At 39.1% G+C, this 19,196-nt stretch overlaps 1 protein-coding gene across 1 annotated transcript; it reads left to right on the top strand.

The window, feature by feature from the left end:
• Nucleotides 1–9,611: 9,611 nt before the first annotated feature.
• LOC118769730 (POU domain, class 4, transcription factor 2-like) lies at nt 9,612–12,044 on the top strand. The gene is made up of 2 exons (XM_036517015.1): nt 9,612–10,066; nt 10,361–12,044. Exons 1-2 carry the CDS (start codon nt 9,857–9,859, stop codon nt 11,297–11,299), a joined length of 1,149 nt encoding a protein of 382 aa, XP_036372908.1. The 5' UTR covers nt 9,612–9,856; the 3' UTR covers nt 11,300–12,044.
• The last annotated feature ends 7,152 nt before the right edge of the window (nt 12,045–19,196 follow it).

Below are 19,196 nucleotides of genomic sequence, written 5' to 3' on the forward strand. Positions count from 1 at the left end.
AATACAACAAAAGTTTCAAGCATTGCTGTGATACATTCTTTGGTGAATTGTTCCCTACACACGCGTGTGTTTTTACACTGTGTACTATTGTATTTGGTGGAGTAGTGCAGCGGATTCAATGAAGAAACACGATCATTAGAGGTGATGAGCACAAGGCTGTGTGCCGTGACAGTATGACAGCAGAGAGCTATTTAATTTGTAGGATCAGACAGTGACAAGCTCCATCAGAGAAGAGCCGAACGCTTTTCATTTGTGCGGAAGAGGAAAGCAGGTCAATTAGCATCAAACATTAGACAACCGTTGACAAGCCCATGCATTATCACACGGGACAGTCAAACTAATGAGAAAGGCAGCGGAGATATCACACGTATTGGACAGAACTCATGAGTTGGCTTCTGTCGCTAATAAGTGGTAAACCATTGCACATGCATATTCTTTACTGTCAGGTACCATACAGACATATCCACCATGTTACTGCTTTCAATGCAAAATGTTACATGAAAATAAACTGAATAATTCCATTGATTTAATTATCTTTATTTTTAAAAACATTCCTAAATTTTGAACATTAGGTAAACATTCATGGAATACATAACACAGCAATATGATTCAGACAAATTTTAATAATGTAACTTAAACCATTAGGTGCTTAAACCGCTAACCTAACAACGATACTGTGCAAGATCGATACCTAGCCTATATTGTACGCAGTGAGACAATGTATGAGAATATATTTAACAATTCACTTCAATATGCTGCGATTCGATACAATTTGATACAATATGATTCGACATAACCTTAAAATAATTCTGTGCTTTCAAGGAAACAGAGTATCTAAGCATGACTTAATCGTGTTCCAATGAAATAACACTTATTGTTCCGAGATAATTAGGATTCTTGTATGTGCTCTACTTCCAAATCGCTGCATTAATATGAACAAAATACATAAATAAATTGGATTCACGTTTGATTTTGTCATTTAGCAGATGCTCGTATCCGGAGAGACTTACAAAATTGCAGATCAATGGTATATATTGATTCTCATATGTAACATCGATACAGCTGTATCGTTGCATTTGTATCAATGCATCGATATAAATCGACATATCCTTAGACTCCTTTAAAAACCACGTGACTAAGACATGCGTATATTAAACATCAGCACCTCTCCATAGCCCCCACGTTATGTTGACTCACTGTTAATGCAAATTAAAAAGTTTAATGGTCTTTAATGCTCTTCTGGAAGTGGTGTATGTGTGAACAGCAGATGATATAATAGTGATGTGCACAGAGTAGTGAATTATTATCATTTCTGTCAGAAAGGTGTACTGTGAAAAGTAGTGAGCTTATGGCCTTGTAATCAAAAAGGGAAAACATACAGATAAGTAATGGTTTTGCACTTTGAGCACAGTGCACATATCAGTCTTCAATGAAAAGAAAGCATGGTTTAAAAGAAACAACAATAAGAAGAATCCATGTTACATTGATTGTTGTGGGAATAAAACAGTCTGCTAATACTGTTTAGCCCACCAAACAACAGTTACCTTGTGCTCGGTAATAAGGCAGAGGAAAAACAATGTCCAAAATGACATCACAAAAATGGCAGTGCAAAAAGTGGTCTGGTATTATGCAAGGGGAAGATTTAATTTATTTACAACAAACCTCACTTTCACATATGTATGACACACTTATTTTGAAGTAACACTGACACCTTAACTATGAGAGTCAGAGCAAATGAGGATGATTTTGGCAAAAGAAAGTCAGGCATACAGGGGCATTTCAACTAAAACAGATGATGAATATGAGATTGTGGGATTGTGGGGTGTGCAGCATTAAAGATAAAAGCTAAATAATGTGTGAAAAAAGCTTTCCAGGGAATCATATAAAGCTTTCAGATATGCTGTGTACCTGATCAGTAAACACACACTGTAGTAAAACCTCATGTATGCACAATGTTTTTCTGCAATTTTATGTCCCTGTTCTTACTGACAATGCTTTGGATGCTGTTTGAAGGACTTGAGGCTTCAGCGTTTATTATTTATTTCTATTAAACCTTTTGCTCATAGAGAAACCACTAAGAGCATCTGTCTTCTAAAAAAAATGACCTTTCTGTTGACGTGCACAATAACTACTTTGATGACAAGAACGTGATAATTGTGACTGACAGGGGATACTTCTCTCTACAAAACGATCTCTCTGCTTCAATCACTCTTTAGCTTGATATGTTTGATCTTCCCCCTGCCGTTACATTGACTGTCTTTGTTTTCCCTCTTTCTCCACCTCCTGTCAATCACTGAGCCCCAAATGCACAGGAGAAGCTCCTCCTTTGTTGCGTCCTTTCGCTGGGTTAGGGTTAGTCGCTGTTTGAAGGAATAATGGCAACCGCATCCAAAACCACATTCCCCCTCCCCTGCAGAAAGCCTGGAGCTGAAGTCTGCTGCTTTGAAAGTGTCTCATTGAGATCATTGTCACCAAACCTCAAGAAATCTCATCTCAAAAATGTCCTGCCATCTTTGTCCACTCCTGAACCTCAGAATCAGCAGTAGTGAGGTGTGAGATGAGCCACAAGCATGGTCCACTCATCTGTATCTGCAAGGTTCATTCACCGCTACATGGTTCAGATGGCCTGATTGGTGGATCACCATGTAAGGCAATGGCCTCCAACCCTGGGTCAACTCATCTGTCACATAGTTTTTATTTCACAGTTTTATCCTTATATTTCTTTAAATGAGTTACTTTTGGAGGAGTGGGCTATCTGTGAACCAGTAACAATAAATCAGTCACTAATTTAAATGAACTCATTGATAATGTCTCACTGATAATCAGGTATTACAATGCCCGCCTTAGAGAGCCAGGTAATCAAACCACAAAATAGTTTGTCCCCAACATTTGATGAAAACTTAAGGCAATTGCATTTTTGTTGTCATAACATGTTGTTTTACATGACTTTTTCATTCATTCAAAATGCAGTGATGTAGACGAGTGTGCAGTGTGCACATAGACAAGCAACACATTTCCTTACACAGAGTTTTAATCACTTTGAAGCACTTTGACGTTTTATTTTAAAAAGCTACCCTCTCTCATTCTCATCCCAATGGACGCTATTTTCTTAATTCAAAACTGTATTCATTTTTATAACCAAGCCTTGTGGGTTTGGGTCAAACCATTAAGGTGTAGAGATTCTACTCTATGGTAAACTCAGCGATGCCGAAAGCGGGGTGGAACTTATATCTCATATTATCAGTAGAAGAGACAATTTTAAGCCTATGATTTCTCACCAGTGCATTATTTGATTTGCTGACAGGAGCATTGGGCTTTTTTATATTGATTTGAAGGACCTAGAGGAATGTGACATCATTATAAGGATTGACCCCAGCATCTAGCGCCCCTCGGCCTCTGTGTGTGGTACAAGGCTCACCAGATCTAATGTCTCCCTGAAGGACATTGGCAGCAGTCTGTCATCCAGAAATTGGTGTGTGTTATTTGTTTTGCTGACCTCATATCTCACCTCACTTTCTTTCCATCCAATCGGGCGCTCCCCAGGTTTTCACCTTTTTCGAACAGGTTGCGTGTCATGGAAAAACGCATTTCCATAATCATAGCAGAGCGTACATCTGAGACACAAAGAGTGAATCCATTCAGAGCAGAGCACGCCTCTCCACATTGCAAGGCCATTCAGTTCAGTATTGTGGACACTGTATGGCAGTGTGATCCACTTCATCATTATTAGCTAATGGGAAGCTTAATCCTTATTAGCTAATGGATATGGCACCTTGGAGATCAACAGATTTACAGTGATATGAAGAATGAATCATAAAATAATGAGTTTTTAAGAAAAATTGAACATCATTTTAGCTTCTTTCTAAACCTCAAGCATAGCTGTAGCTAATTGGTCAGCAATAGTGTTAGTTAAGCAGTATTAAGTCCCCTGCACATCTTTATTTCAATACCTGTCAGTATTACACCCTGATATGTAGAAGCTGTGCTTAGCAGAACTGTGCTTGTGGTAGATAGAAGAGCCTGAAGACTGAGGCACAGACCAGCTTTAGCCTGTAGGCTTATAATGAAGCTCTGATGTGAGACAGTATTGGTCAACAATAGAAACAGGGTAAATATAATACCTTTTGGTTCATCAAATCAGTCTTAACCATATTTCTAATAGGAATGAGGAGGCTGGGTTGGGGAGGGCCATACATTCCTCTCTGACAAGCAACTGCCCGCAGGTACACATTATTGTCTGTTGACTGCAGGTATTCTGTGCTCATGTAGAACATGGGCTAGGGCAGTCTGTGGTTCTACAGCTCTGGTTAGATGGAAGCTCTTCACTGTGCTGCAGTTCTTGTGAGAGGGACACTGTCCATGGTGCCAAGGAACCTCTAGCAGATGCTAAACTGGACTGAGGCTGTGCCTGGTACACATTCAGGACGGTGCCCAGCGTCGGCATCAGATTCTCACTGTGCCTCGTCCCTAATGTGTGCTACTGTGCTCCAAGGAGTCTGCATGTCAATGTGGCCATGCCATCTCTGGTTGTGAAGGAAAAGAAGCTCATTGTAATAGTAAGTCAAAATGACAGGAAGCTACAATCACACTTTACTTGTTCTTGATCCATGGAAGGGTGACATTGGCTGAAAAAAGGATGTTGCATTCCTATGCTGTACCCTTTACCTCCTCTGTGGTGTAATGGCAGATGTCAAAGAGGTCCGGCTTACATTTCATGTTAAAACAGGGTATAGAATAAAGGTATTACATCCTTGAATTCACTTATACCCTAGCATGAAGGATGCAGATATTGATGATCATACCAGCTTCTATCATCTTACCAATGTTGGTCAAATTAACTTGGATACATGAGACATGCCATTCATTGAGGAGCATTTTAACAATTTTATTCAAGGCATCGTATCTGTTGAAAAACATTCAAGGATGATTTATTCCAAACACAGACTGAAGTGACCTTACTTTCAATACATAACCAAAGACTGATACTCTTTATTTCATATGAAACATTTCTGATGTATGTCAAGTGAGAAATAAATGTGCAAAATGAAAAAAAGTAAACGTAAACTTCTTTAAATGTGTTGCTGATGGTTATTATGCCTCCTTGCTGTATATCACTGGCCATGGTCTCTGCAGCTGAAGACCTTTGCAGACTGCTGCTGTTGAAATGTACCTTCACAGTGAGCAGATCCAGCATCCTTTCCACACAGAGGAGCTCTGGCTCTGTGTTCTCAGTGCTAGCGCTGCTTACCCTGCGCATGGGACAAAGGACTGTATCATAATAAAATGCTGTCTCTGGCGGAACTGCAATATAATTGGGATTGTTAACGCACCGGGCTCCTGGGGGAGACTGGCTCATGTCTTTGTGTGAGGCGTGCATGTGCGCGCGCACACACACACACACACACACACACACACAGGGTATACCTTGATTCTGTCGTGAATAACAAAAAAACAAACAAGTCATCTACATTAAATCAAGCTCTGCCTTTTCCGTGCGCAGTTCTATTCATATACAATCTAGCTTGTCTGAGATATCACTAAAAGCTCTTTTTAAGCAGAATTCCTCTGAGAGCATAATGTTTTTGAACACACATAAATGGAGCTATCAGAGGTAAAGGACATGTTTGATAACAACAAGAAAAAGAATGAAGGTTTATTACCTATCTAAGTGTATGAAACTGTTACAGATGTAAAAAAGGTTCAATGTTTAAGTTTCAATTATTTTACATTGCATTTTATTCTGTATTTCTATGTGTATTTTGAATTTCATAGAATGAAAACATACTCTTAGTTTATGATTATCATGCTTTTGTTCTGTTTATGTTGGGTAGGTATGGCAATATTTTGGTCAGAGACTTCTGCTGGCAAGAAAAATGCTAAGTAGAGGATTCTGCAATGCCTGAACACATAGCCTGTGTGGTAATTAGACAGTACCCCTCACAAGGCAAAAGAAATACACTTAGAAATTCAATTAACAATGCCTGGGGGCACTAAAGGCACACACTTCATTGAAAATGCTAATGAAAACGTTCTCCTCAAAATCAACTCCCATCATTTTGCCATTAAAAGTGAAGAACAAAAAAATGCATCCCTGATGATGACGATCAATAGCTATTGTCTAAAAACTCCAGCCCGGCCTTTGTGAGGATTCTCCATCTGCCAGATTTTAGGAAACTATTTGGTAAACATGGAATTACATGGACAGTCTCACAATTTGCTGAATATAACATTTGAAATGATTGTTGTTTTGAGGTTATGTGTAGTGTGTCTTCCGTTTTGTTACCCTGACTTCCTTTAGGGCTGATCTGAGATCATATTTGCTGTTTAAGCAGTAAACAGTATATCATTTCCCCCACTTTCTTGCATTGCAGGAAACGCCAAAAGTATTGTAAATATTAAACATACACCTGATTGTTTTATGTCTTATATGAGGTACCATCGTGGCCAGAAGAAGTATTTATCTAGAAGTAATTATTTTGTTAATTTTATGTTTATGGAAAAGTAAAATCCTGAATTTAAAATGAGAGATCGGGTATCACAGGTGAAATAATCCTTGTGTTCCAACTGTCACTGAAATCAACATTCAGATTTTAGTATTTAAGAACGTACATTGCTTGTCACACAGCTGACTGTTTACCTGGAGAGCCAGTCTGAGCAGGTCTAACTCCCACAGCCGTGTCGAGTACACACACGCACCTGCGCTGAAAGGCGAGAGCACGTGACATAGGGCGTACATTTGACGTGGATCTAAGAGGAGGATGTGGGGTGTGTGATGTGATATCCGCTCCTGGCATTTCAACAAAATGTACTCACATCCAAAAATACTTAGAAACATATTTGACAACAGTCTGTGAAGATTAAGACTATAATAACCTTTTGCGCACCCCCCCCCCCCCCCCCCCCCCCCACCCCCCAAACACACACACACACACACACACATACCCCAAAGAAAGAAGACGCAGATGCAACCTCTCTGTGTTTAGATAACGGTGATTACATAAACACCACCATTTTTGGCCACCAAAATGCATTTTCATAATACATATTTATTATAATACACAATTATGTTGAGGCTACGTAATAACAAGATTATAGGCTAATTTGTTACAACGTCTTACACTATGTTCTCTACAGGAGATATTTTACATTGACTATACAGTACGCACAAAATGCACCTCAAATCCAGTTGCATGAAAATGGCAAATTGATTTATTTCACTTAAGATATACTTTTTGTATTTCATTGTGAATGAAATTTTCATAAGCCGATTTAGAGGTAGTGAAATATAAATGATTCGGTTAAAGTTTAATCATAAATCAGTCTGTCGGTATATGTGAGGAGACACTGATTGCCCCTTGATGTCTCCTCAATGTGCGCGCGAGGGGTGGCTTCAGCGCGTGCCGTCCCACGCGAGAGGTAAACCTTTCAGCAGCCGGGCGGCGTTCTGAATGTAAGTGCAGTACACAAGCAACAGCTTTGTCGCTGCCGTGGGACATATCGGATGTCTTTGAGCATCAAAATCAAAAAGGCGGCGACAAAAGTCGTTGACAAAGAGTCCTCGTGCAGCCTATAGCAGGAGACTACCGAATTCAGATGCGCATCAGGCGAATCACAGTCTGCATGCGATTATGGCAAAACCATACAATAGAAATCTTCTGTAATGTTACATTCTAAATCACAATATTACTTTCTTTCATTTCAACAACGGCCACCAGAAATTTCATAGAAAAGGATAGAACATGGAGGTGACTAATTTTAGCTTTGTCCTTTTTTGGGCTATCATTATTGCGTTACAAGTTTTAAAAAGCAACTTCCAAAATCACATTTGGGTATTAATATTTAAGAAGGATGTTGAATATCAAATAGATTTATTAAATAAAAATAATAAAATACAACTGTTTTGAAATATTCTTACTCTTAAAGAAAACAGCTAGACATGTTTCCAAAAAAATATAGATTTATTGTGTCAGAACTAAATAAAAAATACATGACGTCTATATCTTTATCCGATGGAGGGCAATTAAATATAAAAGAATCTGAAATATACTACAAACTGACAGCATCGCTGTATTTGTAAGCTGAAAACATGGCCAACATTTCTTCATTCTTCGCATCCATGTCATAATATTTATTTCAGTACGATAAAAAAGGAGTGTCGTATGACCTGGAAATTACACACTATGTTATCCATAAGGGTCGCCTATTTAATCAACAGTTTATAGTAATTACCCTATCCAAAGGATTCGAACAGATAAAACAAATTAGATAACCCTTGTTAATTAGAATATGATTAAAGGTTTTTAATTATATCACTGATGAAGTACCCTAATTAGTGTGAAGATATGATAATAGCCCGCTGTGACAAGTATATAATTGTATTGCGTTTGCAATCAAATCCTAAAGACTTTTGAAAAATCCACTTTCCGTTTCCATTAATAAAATATTTCCCATACATGGCCCGTTCTAGAATTCATTATGTATACGCTTTACCACATAACCTCTCCGTTCCCTTTTTTGTACAATTATGAAAACTAATAAATTCGTCAAGGTGAATTAGGCACATAAATACGATAATGCGTAATAGATGACTTATTGAAAAGCTGGTTCACGGGGCTAAATGAAATTTCAATCTAATAATCTTCTCCCTGCCAGGACATAATGTGTTTATAGATGTTATTCCACTTCCTCCACTTGCATTTTGTGGCATAATTAAATGTTAGTCGTTTTCTTTTCTTTTTTTTTTTACTTGACTTATTTCAGTCAACTGATGTCACCCTGGACAAAACTGTCCATGGTTAATTCTTAATTTCTTGATTTCTGTTTAAAAACATTTTTCTGTGTTCCCTCGCCCTTTTCATTATTATTTGTATATCTTGAACTACTGTGTGTAACATTGAGCCATTCTGTAGCCTACTCTGCACCTGAAGGATAACTCAATATACGGCAGCACCAATGGAAACAGACTAGTCGTGTGTTGCGTTTGGCTCTTTTTCCTTTAGGTTCCAAATAATTTAAAATGAAGCGAAGCACAATGCTGGTTTTAGCCATCTGAAATGAATGCCTTGTCGAAGACTGCCCATGCGCAGAACACCCAGCGGCGTTGAGGCTAATGAAGAATAATAAATCATTTAAGGTTTTTCAGGTATAGCAGAGAGAGACGGGGCTGGGGGGGCGGCGAGCTGGAGGAGAGAGAGAGAGAGAGAGAGAGAGAGAGAGAGAGAGAGAGAGAGGAGTCTTTCCTTAGCCTCAGAGAAGAGGTAGATCGAGTCCCCGCAGCATTGAACATAGTCGAAGTCTCGACATAGTCACAATTTATCTCTTAATTAAATTAATTGTTGCACCGGAAACAACAGACAAGGGTCAAAGAGCGTTACGATTTACACGCCAATTTTTGGAAGTCTGAATGAAGAAGAAAGAAAAAAACACAAATATCTTATTTTTCACAGCGTCATCTGTGAAGATAAAATAAAACACTGAAAACGATTTCGAAAAGAGAATAGGAACCTGGAAAACAGCAGAAAAGCGATAGAGTAGGAGGCGGGCATTTATTTTGAGGAGTGGCGTGTCACAGTCACAGTAGGAGAGGATCCAGAGGGCGCGTGGTGTGTGCTTCTCGCAACATCACTCCAACTAGACAGCAGCTCGACTTGGAGTCCCCAGACCTGTGGGGTAAGCGTAGATACGCGGCAGAGAGACCAGACACATTGTTTTTTTTCCTCTCTCTTTGATTCTGTCACGCAGTTGTTACACGAAACTGACTCGAGACTTCAGGAGGCAGCAGGGTTTGAGCTCCAATCGAAGAGGCGGAGTCTTAACTTGTTAAAAGGAACTTGCTTCAACTCGGTCGCCTGCAAATATGATGATGATGTCTCTGAACAGCAAGCAGGCATTCACCATGCCCCACACCAGCTTGCCCGAACCCAAGTATTCCAGTTTGCATTCTTCCTCGTCTTCTACTTTGACTTCGAATGCTCCTTCGTCTTCCTGCTCTTCTTCACGACACAGTAGTACCATCAGCAGCAGCAGCTCAGAGACGATGCGCCGAGCCTGTCTCCCAGCCCCGCCGGTACGTATTCTGCATAATCACCGCTTAAAGGCACATTTTGACAGCCCACTTTTTTTGCTTGATGTTTTTTTCATGTCTGCACAGCAAATCACCCAACACCTCCATTTTCCCCCAACTTATGTATTCAGCCGGGTTTGCCTTTCGTATTAATTTTTATGACCTGGGATGTTGCATGTGTCTTGTTTTGTGTGTTCTTTTTTAGGGATTTTTTACATTCTGGAAATGTTTTAATCCGAAGAGTGGAGAGGGAATTCCCTGCTGACAGTAATGTGTGCATTCTATTTGCAATTGCAGAGCAATATATTCGGAGGTTTGGATGAGAGTTTGTTGGCGCGCGCTGAAGCTCTTGCGGCGGTGGATATAGTCTCTCAGACCAAGAGCCACCACCACCACCCTCCTCATCACAGTCCTTTCAAGCCGGACGCGACCTACCACACCATGAACACTCTCCCCTGTACCTCCTCCTCTTCCTCTTCCTCTTCCGTGCCCATATCTCACCCTTCCGCCCTGGCGGGGCACCACCACCACCATCACCACCACCACCATCACCAGCCCCATCAGGCGCTGGAGGGAGACCTTCTGGACCACATCACTCCGGGTCTTGCACTCGGGGCCATGGCAGGGCCGGACGGATCTGTTGTGTCCACGCCGGCGCACCCTGCCCACATGGCGGGGATGAACCACATGCACCAGGCGGCCCTCAACATGGCCCATGCCCACGGGCTGCCCTCCCACATGGGCTGCGTGAGCGACGTGGATGCTGATCCCAGGGACTTGGAAGCATTCGCAGAGAGATTTAAGCAGAGACGGATCAAACTCGGGGTAACCCAGGCGGATGTAGGGTCAGCGCTAGCCAACCTGAAGATTCCGGGGGTCGGTTCCCTCAGTCAAAGTACCATCTGCCGATTCGAGTCTCTCACACTGTCTCACAACAATATGATCGCTTTGAAGCCGATCCTACAGGCGTGGCTGGAAGAAGCAGAGAAATCACATAGGGAGAAACTGAACAAACCCGAGCTTTTCAACGGGACAGAGAAGAAGAGAAAGCGCACGTCTATAGCGGCTCCGGAAAAGAGGTCTTTAGAAGCCTACTTCGCTATTCAGCCGCGTCCATCCTCGGAGAAAATAGCAGCCATCGCTGAAAAACTGGACCTCAAAAAGAACGTGGTGCGTGTCTGGTTCTGTAACCAACGGCAGAAACAAAAACGAATGAAATACTCCGCATGCGTCTAGTTTGACCATTGGCGCTGTGAGGAACAATGAAGGCTAACAGACCCATAAACTGTTAAGAGACGATTTGTATAATATTTCTTATATCTCACTTTTTCAATCATCAATGACTTGTACGTTGAAGCAGAAATATTCACTGTATTCAGAGTGACTGAATATCAAAACACTCTCACGTCTTTAACCCAGAAAGGATGTGGAATAATTTAAAAGGATCGTTTGACCGAACAAGTAAGAACATTCCGTTTTCCCCAGTTACTGTGCTTCACGTTTCTTTCTCTCAATGAAGTACAACTTGTTACGCTTGTCACACTAAAAAAAATTGATCGATGGTATTTGATTAATTTCAGATATTGAATTGAATATGATGTTACGTACAGTGGGCGATTATACCGATGAACTTGAGGCTAAATGGACACTGATGTTCAGTAACCTCGGCAGCAGGCCGTGAGCACTCGTTATTTCATGCATATATAGCAGTATTCCTTCGTCATTATGATGCAGTCTGGTGGTTTTAGGCCGAAACACGGAAGTCATGGAGGGCATCATTGTAGTGACTGGAAGCGATTATTAGATTACTGCCAAACAACCCCCTGTAAATTATTCATTTAGCCTTTCCATGCTTAATTTTGTGTTGGTTATACCTACTTCCACCTCGTCCGTTTTAAACATGTTGACGGCCAGAGAAATAATATTAATGAAGGAAAGTTTATTTATTTCTTTTGATGTGTCCTGGCTATAAGATAAGTCACTCTGGGGGTATTTAAAACAATGGCAACGTTTTGCAGTGTGTAGATATATAAAAAGTGAATCAAACATAAGCCAAAAGTGGGCTTATTTAGTCAAATATGTTTTTATTGGTTGCAATACTTCTGCACTACAGCGTGGGTTTCATGCTTATAAACTATTTATTGTGTGAGGTAATGTTTACTTCATTACATATTTATCGGGATTCCCTCCTGGTTTTGCTTGAGAAAATCAAATTCTGAACACCAAGTAAAACGTGTTCTTCTGGAAAAGGGAACGATTGCCAAATTATGTCAAAGTATTTTGTCTTTTCTCTAAACGTATGAAATGGTACAATCGAGAGATATATGACATAGTTTTCTCTTTAAAAATATTTTTATGTGTTTTCTGGTATTAATTTGTATAAGTACCCGCGTATTATCATCAAGTCGTTGCTTGTTAAATCACTTTGTTTATTAATGTTTTCTTATTGAAAAATAACACTTTTCATGGGAATATACTTGTATAATGTAAATATTTCATTGGAATCACTCCATGCACACAAATATATTCGTACAGGTTTTGCTGTATTACTGTTTTAGCAGAGATAAATTTATGAATTATTTTATGTAATGTCTTTTGCTTTTGGTTACCTTGACAAATGAATTTAATTTATTACATACATGTAACTTTTAAGTTATTTGATTACTGAATTGCAATATGTGTTCCATTAAAGAACAAATTTTAACATTTTATTGGAATTAAGTTTTCAATGCGTTGAATTATTAATGTACGCCTATTTAAATATTTATCATTATAATAATTAATAGTATTATACTCAAATTCAAAATGTATTGCATGAACACGGTGCAATGAAACATTCGTTGTTATGAGCCTTACTGAGGTCAGATCAAATGAAATCAGATCAAATAAAAAATACGACATAAAATGTAAAAAAGATCCCACTTTTCGATAAAAGACGAGGATCTTTTTTACATACACGTGCTGCTCCTTAAAATGAAGCAAAAATGAAAAAGACGAGGTCGGGGTCTGGAGCATGAGGTGTAGAATTTTATGCGTACTTACTATGTCTCATAACCTATGAATTTAATCAATTTTACTCGCGTGAAACAGTCCATGAGATGTATATGCAAGCTGGTTTTACAGCGCGTGGTATCCTACCTGAGAGGAAATGCTAATATTCTATTAGAGTCTAATCAGGGAGTCTATAGAGATCTGGATACATCCCAGGAGGCTTTCTGTGCCAGCTGTCAAAACCCGGAAAAACACCACGGCTGCCAAACGTGGCCGTCTTTATTTAAACACATAGTCGACCCATTCTCAGTCCAACATGAACACGGACAAGTTTTGAAGCGTATTTTACAATTAGTTCATCACGGACATACAAAACGTTGAGTAGGAATTCACTCTAGAATGCTAATTTCAGGGCAAATATGTCTGGAGCTAATGTCTTCAGCACCATGGATAGCTACCCGCATCGATGAAAGTCCGACACTTAATTTTGCAGTCTGAAATTGGAATCTCTCTCATCTCTCTTTTTTGGTAAAAATGGGAGTAATGCTATATATTTTGAATATTTAATTGCAGCTTTATTAGAGCAATCATTCAATCAGAAGAGTAAATAAAGTGGCTTATTATGTTGAAAAAATATTTTAAAATGTTCAGGGGTGTAACTAAAGGAAAACAAATACCAGTTAGGTGAAAATAATATACATTACAAATCTGTACTATCGATCTGGTTTTAAAAAGCGATTAAAGTAAGGGTTTTCACACATTATTAGGACGAGTAAATATGTCTGATTTGCCTCCTCGTTAGCTAATTCATAATATTAAATGTACAGATAACGAGGACCATATGATATTGATCGGTGTGCTTAACCTCATGAAAGTTCAGAACCAAAGCCCGTTGAGAACCACTTGCTGTTAAATAGTGTAGGTGATCTTATTTAAATATTCAATGCCTTGTCACCTTCTATACCTACACCTCCACAACAAACACTGTCTCACACAATGACGTCACAGTGCAGGACATATTCAAACTCCACTGGCTCCACTGGCTTCTTTTTTTTACTCTTTATATTTTTCATATCTAAGTTTAATACGTCAACGACCGTTTATGAACAGTTTGCATTTATATTAAAAATGTAAAATAGGTCAACACATTTTAAAACAAATTATTCACTTAAAATATTTCGAAATAGGTTGATCAACATCAACATCAATACTAAAATTTACTTTTTCAATTAAAATACCCTGTCGGTGGATGGATTTAGAAATTTCTTTACGTCTCCTGAAAGAGCTCAGTTCAGTCTACGCTAATGTGAAAGAATCACTAAATTACGAAGCGAATTATGAAAACTAGATCATTACTAGGAGTAACTAAGTAACCATTAGTTATCTCTGTTAATTACTGTCGGTCAGGGAAAGCTGGAATGTGAAATCCTCATCGGGAATTGGAATTAACTGTGCAGCAAGTCTCACGGCTTGACATCTCTACCCTGCACGAGGCTGTGGCAGCTCCCTAGCGAGGCTATTTCCTATTTAACGTTCATATTAAAGGAGAAAATCTTATGCTGATCCTTTATAATAAATTCTACATTAAAACGTATAAAAACGCGCATTTATGCGAAGGCGTTGTCAAGATTTTTCAAGGTATTTGTGTCTTTTTAAGTAGTTGCATTTATTGTGCATTTTGACGGTATTTATAAAGAAAAAGCCAGACAAATCAGGAAATGTCATTCACATGTAATAGGATCGCCTGCACCAAAATATTTCACATTGCGTACAGGTTTTAAACATTGAGAGGCGTAATAAGACAATGTAGTAGCCACGTTAGTAAAGAAAGGGCGAGCATTGTTTTTCTTTGTTATAATTAGGCCGTCTGTTTTATTTTTCTCTTTTCCCTGAACATTTTCCCCTTTCACTGGGATTCTGATGAAAATTTAATGAAGCCGGGGACTGTCGGAGCTCCGCCGGGGGAGCTGCGAATAGAATATTTTAACTGTACATTTACTCCAAGTGTCTGCCTTCAAAGACTTGACTGCTCTCAAATTAGAAGAACCACAGGCCAGAAACTGAACACGCGACACCATAACCTTTATTTATCATTATGATTTTTTACAGTAGTTCCACAATATCTTTCATTTGACTTAACCTGCTTTTCCAGTAAGAGATGCCTTTCATAGGCGGTTTGTGTTTTTTTTTTCTTTTCTTTTCTTTTTTGTGGAATTAATGCACTAATTACCTTTCGGGGTTTAAAGAATGTCAAGTGTTTTCCAGAAACCAGTCGTCGGGCTTTGAAAGAGAGAGCGTCTGCATTATTTCATTTCCAACATTCGTATACCGGTGAGTAGTCTACTGTCAGATATGATCCAACTATATTCATGTCTGTCCATATTTTTACGTGGTTCCTGAAATGATATTTGCTGGCAGAGAAATACGAACATCCTTAAATCAGTCACCTTCAATATACTTATCTGAAATATTGCAGAAATATTACACAAAGGCACTTGTATTACAGGAATACACGCGTCCGCACGCATGCACACGTGATCATTTTCAAGAGTTGACAGTCTGAAGAGAAATGCATTTATTGACTTTGGATTGTAAACATTTCCCTGCCCCAGTGGCTGACTAAAGGGACATTTGCGCTATACCAAGTATTTTATTAATAACGTCCGTTCAAATTCAAAACTTCCTGAGTTATCTCTGAGGGGCTACGCACCAGAAGGCTACACATAATTACTGTTTAAAAATCATGTGCGATGAGAGGATTCGGATTCACAGAGGCAAACTTTGGAGTTAATACGTTTTTATTGTGCTCAGATATTTAACTAGTGGCATAAAACAGGTTGTATTTTGAACCCAAACCCCCTCCTGGGAAATATTTTTATACTGAAATGTTAAATCACGTTGTATTTAATACTGAAGTCATTTCCCATGGTCGTTGATGGAAGTCGATCGATTGTTTTGCCTGTAGGTATATGCACGGTAGAGCCTGTGTTCGTCTGCATTTTTGAATTGGGGTAGCTATAGTAGCTATACAGGAATCGATGGCACGAAATATCACATATCTAGCATGTATTATTCTAAAAGCCTTTCAGTTTCTTTTTTGTGAACTATCATTTATAGATAATCCAAACTGATTTTTATTTTTACTTAATGGGACTTAAGGGTGAAGACGGTCTCCAAACGAACTGTAGTGTTTGAAGTAGAACTTTTTTGTTGTTTTGTGGAAAGCATTCATTTTTGGAAATACACAATTCGCCGTCATATTTGATAGACAAATTGTGATTAGGGATATTTATATTAATTTCGGAATTTAAGAGCACGTCAAGAAAACATTAATCTAATAATTATCACGTAAAGCAAGGTTGTGTCCCCAACATGTTTGAATGCACTTAATCACAGTAATCACATGGTTAATTAACGGTCTAAAAAGGAGAATTACAAAATTATTAGATTAGCGCAATAACTCGCCCAGAAGCACTAATGAAGACCATTATGAGCTTGATCCAAGGTAAGTGCAACCTGACAAATTACGGAGGGGAATAATATTTCTGGAATGGGCCATATTGCATTGGCAAACTTTTAACTCGGTGTGGACATTTTGAATTAATTTGTTCAGATAATCACAACAAACGTGCTGTTGTGAGTAAACTCTCTGCAGAAATGTGCCTACGTCACATTTAACTTCACAGGACGGTGTGCTTAGGAACAGTGTACCCTTCCTTTGTGGTATAGGCTTATTAACAGACACTTCATTCATAAAATCCATAGCATTTTAAGGTTAGTACGAAATATTATCTGTAATCATCCTAATTCATTATACATGTGTTCTATATTGAAATACATCGCATAAAGAAAACGTGCGTGTTTGAGTGGGAGTTCAGTAGGCTAGTAACTGTACCAACACATTAAATCGTTAAATTCTCCTCCACAAATTGTTTCCACAGACTGTTCACTCAGGAGAACTTCTAGAGGACTTACATCAGGGCGACATCAGATGCAGAATATACGACGTTATCTATGTGCTCCCCAGTCGAAAAGCTTTGGTCGTATTACCAAGTATGGACATCGAGTTTGAGGCTGCGTGACAGTAGCAACTAGATAAAGTCATACTCGGCGTTAAAACCAAGGAAACCGGAAGTGCTTGTGGAATTAAACTACTCGTATGTATGCTCTACTGTTGCATTTTCCGAGTGCTATCTATATTTTTTTAATTGGATTAGTCGTGCGGCTGCATCATTTGGGTAATTTAGACATCATTGTTCATCATCACTAACAAAGATACCTCGGCTTCTCACCACGATGCCTCTGCCATCATCGTCTTTGTAGCCTCCTCCACATCATCATCATCATCATCGTCGTCGTCGTCGTCATCATCATCATCATCATCATCATCATCCTGTCTATATGAGAAAAGAAGTGCAAAGGAATTGTGCCCCACAGTCATTAATAGCTAATCTTAAATCAGATACGGTGTCTATGCAGTTCATCTTGGGGTAAAGCAGCTGAAAATCATGAGTAGCCTATGATGACAGCAGACTACGTGGTCTCAACATTACGCTGAATACGAGGATGGTCATCAACTTTTCCGAGATTTTCCGGGTAAAATTTCAAATTCGTTTGTTACACAAATGTTTTAACTGATATCCTTGTATTTCTATGGACAGAGGACCTATCGGGACCCGTTGGTTTTAACTTTACCATGTCAAATATAGGAACTGACCCAAGAAGATGTGGCCTGCCAGTCCAGCAACCTCGCAAAGGCTGTTAAATTCAACTGAAATCTATGGCGTCGAAAATATACATTTTGACCATCCTGCTTCGTTCGCTGAATTAGGTGGCTCCGCCTGGTTTCCATCATTTTTTGCGAAGAACAGCAAGAAGAAACGTTGACACTGTGGCCCAGCAATCTATCTGGAGCTGGTCTAGTTAAAATGAGGCCAGGGGCATGTCACTGGTATCGAAAACGATGTCTAGAAGAAAGAAATGATGCCGAAAGGGGAAAATAAAGTTTTGCTCTGCATTATGGGTGTATAACCATTTATTCAGCAATGACACTACGCCCAAATCGCTACATGTGTTTGCTATATCAAACGTTATGTCTTGTTTCCTCTAAAAATACTATATAACAGCTACTGACGATCTGTGAAATACAGCACTGATTACCAGCTACACGTGTATTTTAAAATGGGACTCGTGAGTATGCTTATACATTACACCACTCCAAGAAAGGTGAAACATTAGGCTACTAATAGTAGTAATTTTCATTTTTGCTGAACTAGGACGGAGCAGCACTGGGATCAGCACGGTTTTGTCAGTGGAAAACGGGTTGAATCCGTTGGGTTAAATACATAATATGGACTAGCAGCAGGGACACATATCAGACCACGGTTTACCGGATTTCCTTCGCATTTTCCCTTAAAATTCTTGAATACAAAGCACCAGATATGTTCACATTCAGATGCTGTATACGTGCCGTAAACGAGTGGTAAATATGCGGTAAAGAAGGCAAAAAAGGCTGTCCGCAGATATACATCCTCTCGGCTGTCAGGCCTGTTTTTCTGGGGATCTATTACTCACGAGTACAAGCAGAGCCAGCGTCTCAGCCTTTCAGTTTATACAGAACAGAATCATTTACATAAAGTCCTTTAGGCAAATAACTGTTGGGGGATCTAATTTATATCTGATCGAAAATTAGCCGTCATTATGCGCTCCATTAGCAGCGTCTTTAATGTGCTTCTAAGCACCATTTGTCAAACAGCTTGTTAATATCCTTCAAGTCTTTAAAGTTGAGAGCTCATTAAAGACTCTGCGCCCTGTTATTGATGCTATTTTATAAAAATTTAGCAGAATAGGGCCTGGCATTAGAATATTTGAGAAATTTAGAAATTAGATATTTGCTTGAAGAGGATAGCACGGTGGACTACACTGCAATTCACGTTAAAATAAAAACGACTTCAACAGTACGTCTGCACTCTCTAAAGACGTTTCGCGTCTTGTAACGTTTTCTTGTTTACTCCTACTGAACTTGAGAAGAAAAATATTCGCAGAAATAAACACAAAATAAGTATGCCATGGAATGTGGGGTGTTTATGGATACATGAAAAAAACATGATATCGGGAATATAACAGGGATTTGGAGAAATTA

Source organism: Megalops cyprinoides, chromosome 22, assembly GCF_013368585.1.
Source record: "Megalops cyprinoides isolate fMegCyp1 chromosome 22, fMegCyp1.pri, whole genome shotgun sequence".
In the NCBI taxonomy this organism is placed as follows: Eukaryota; Metazoa; Chordata; class Actinopteri; order Elopiformes; family Megalopidae; genus Megalops; species Megalops cyprinoides.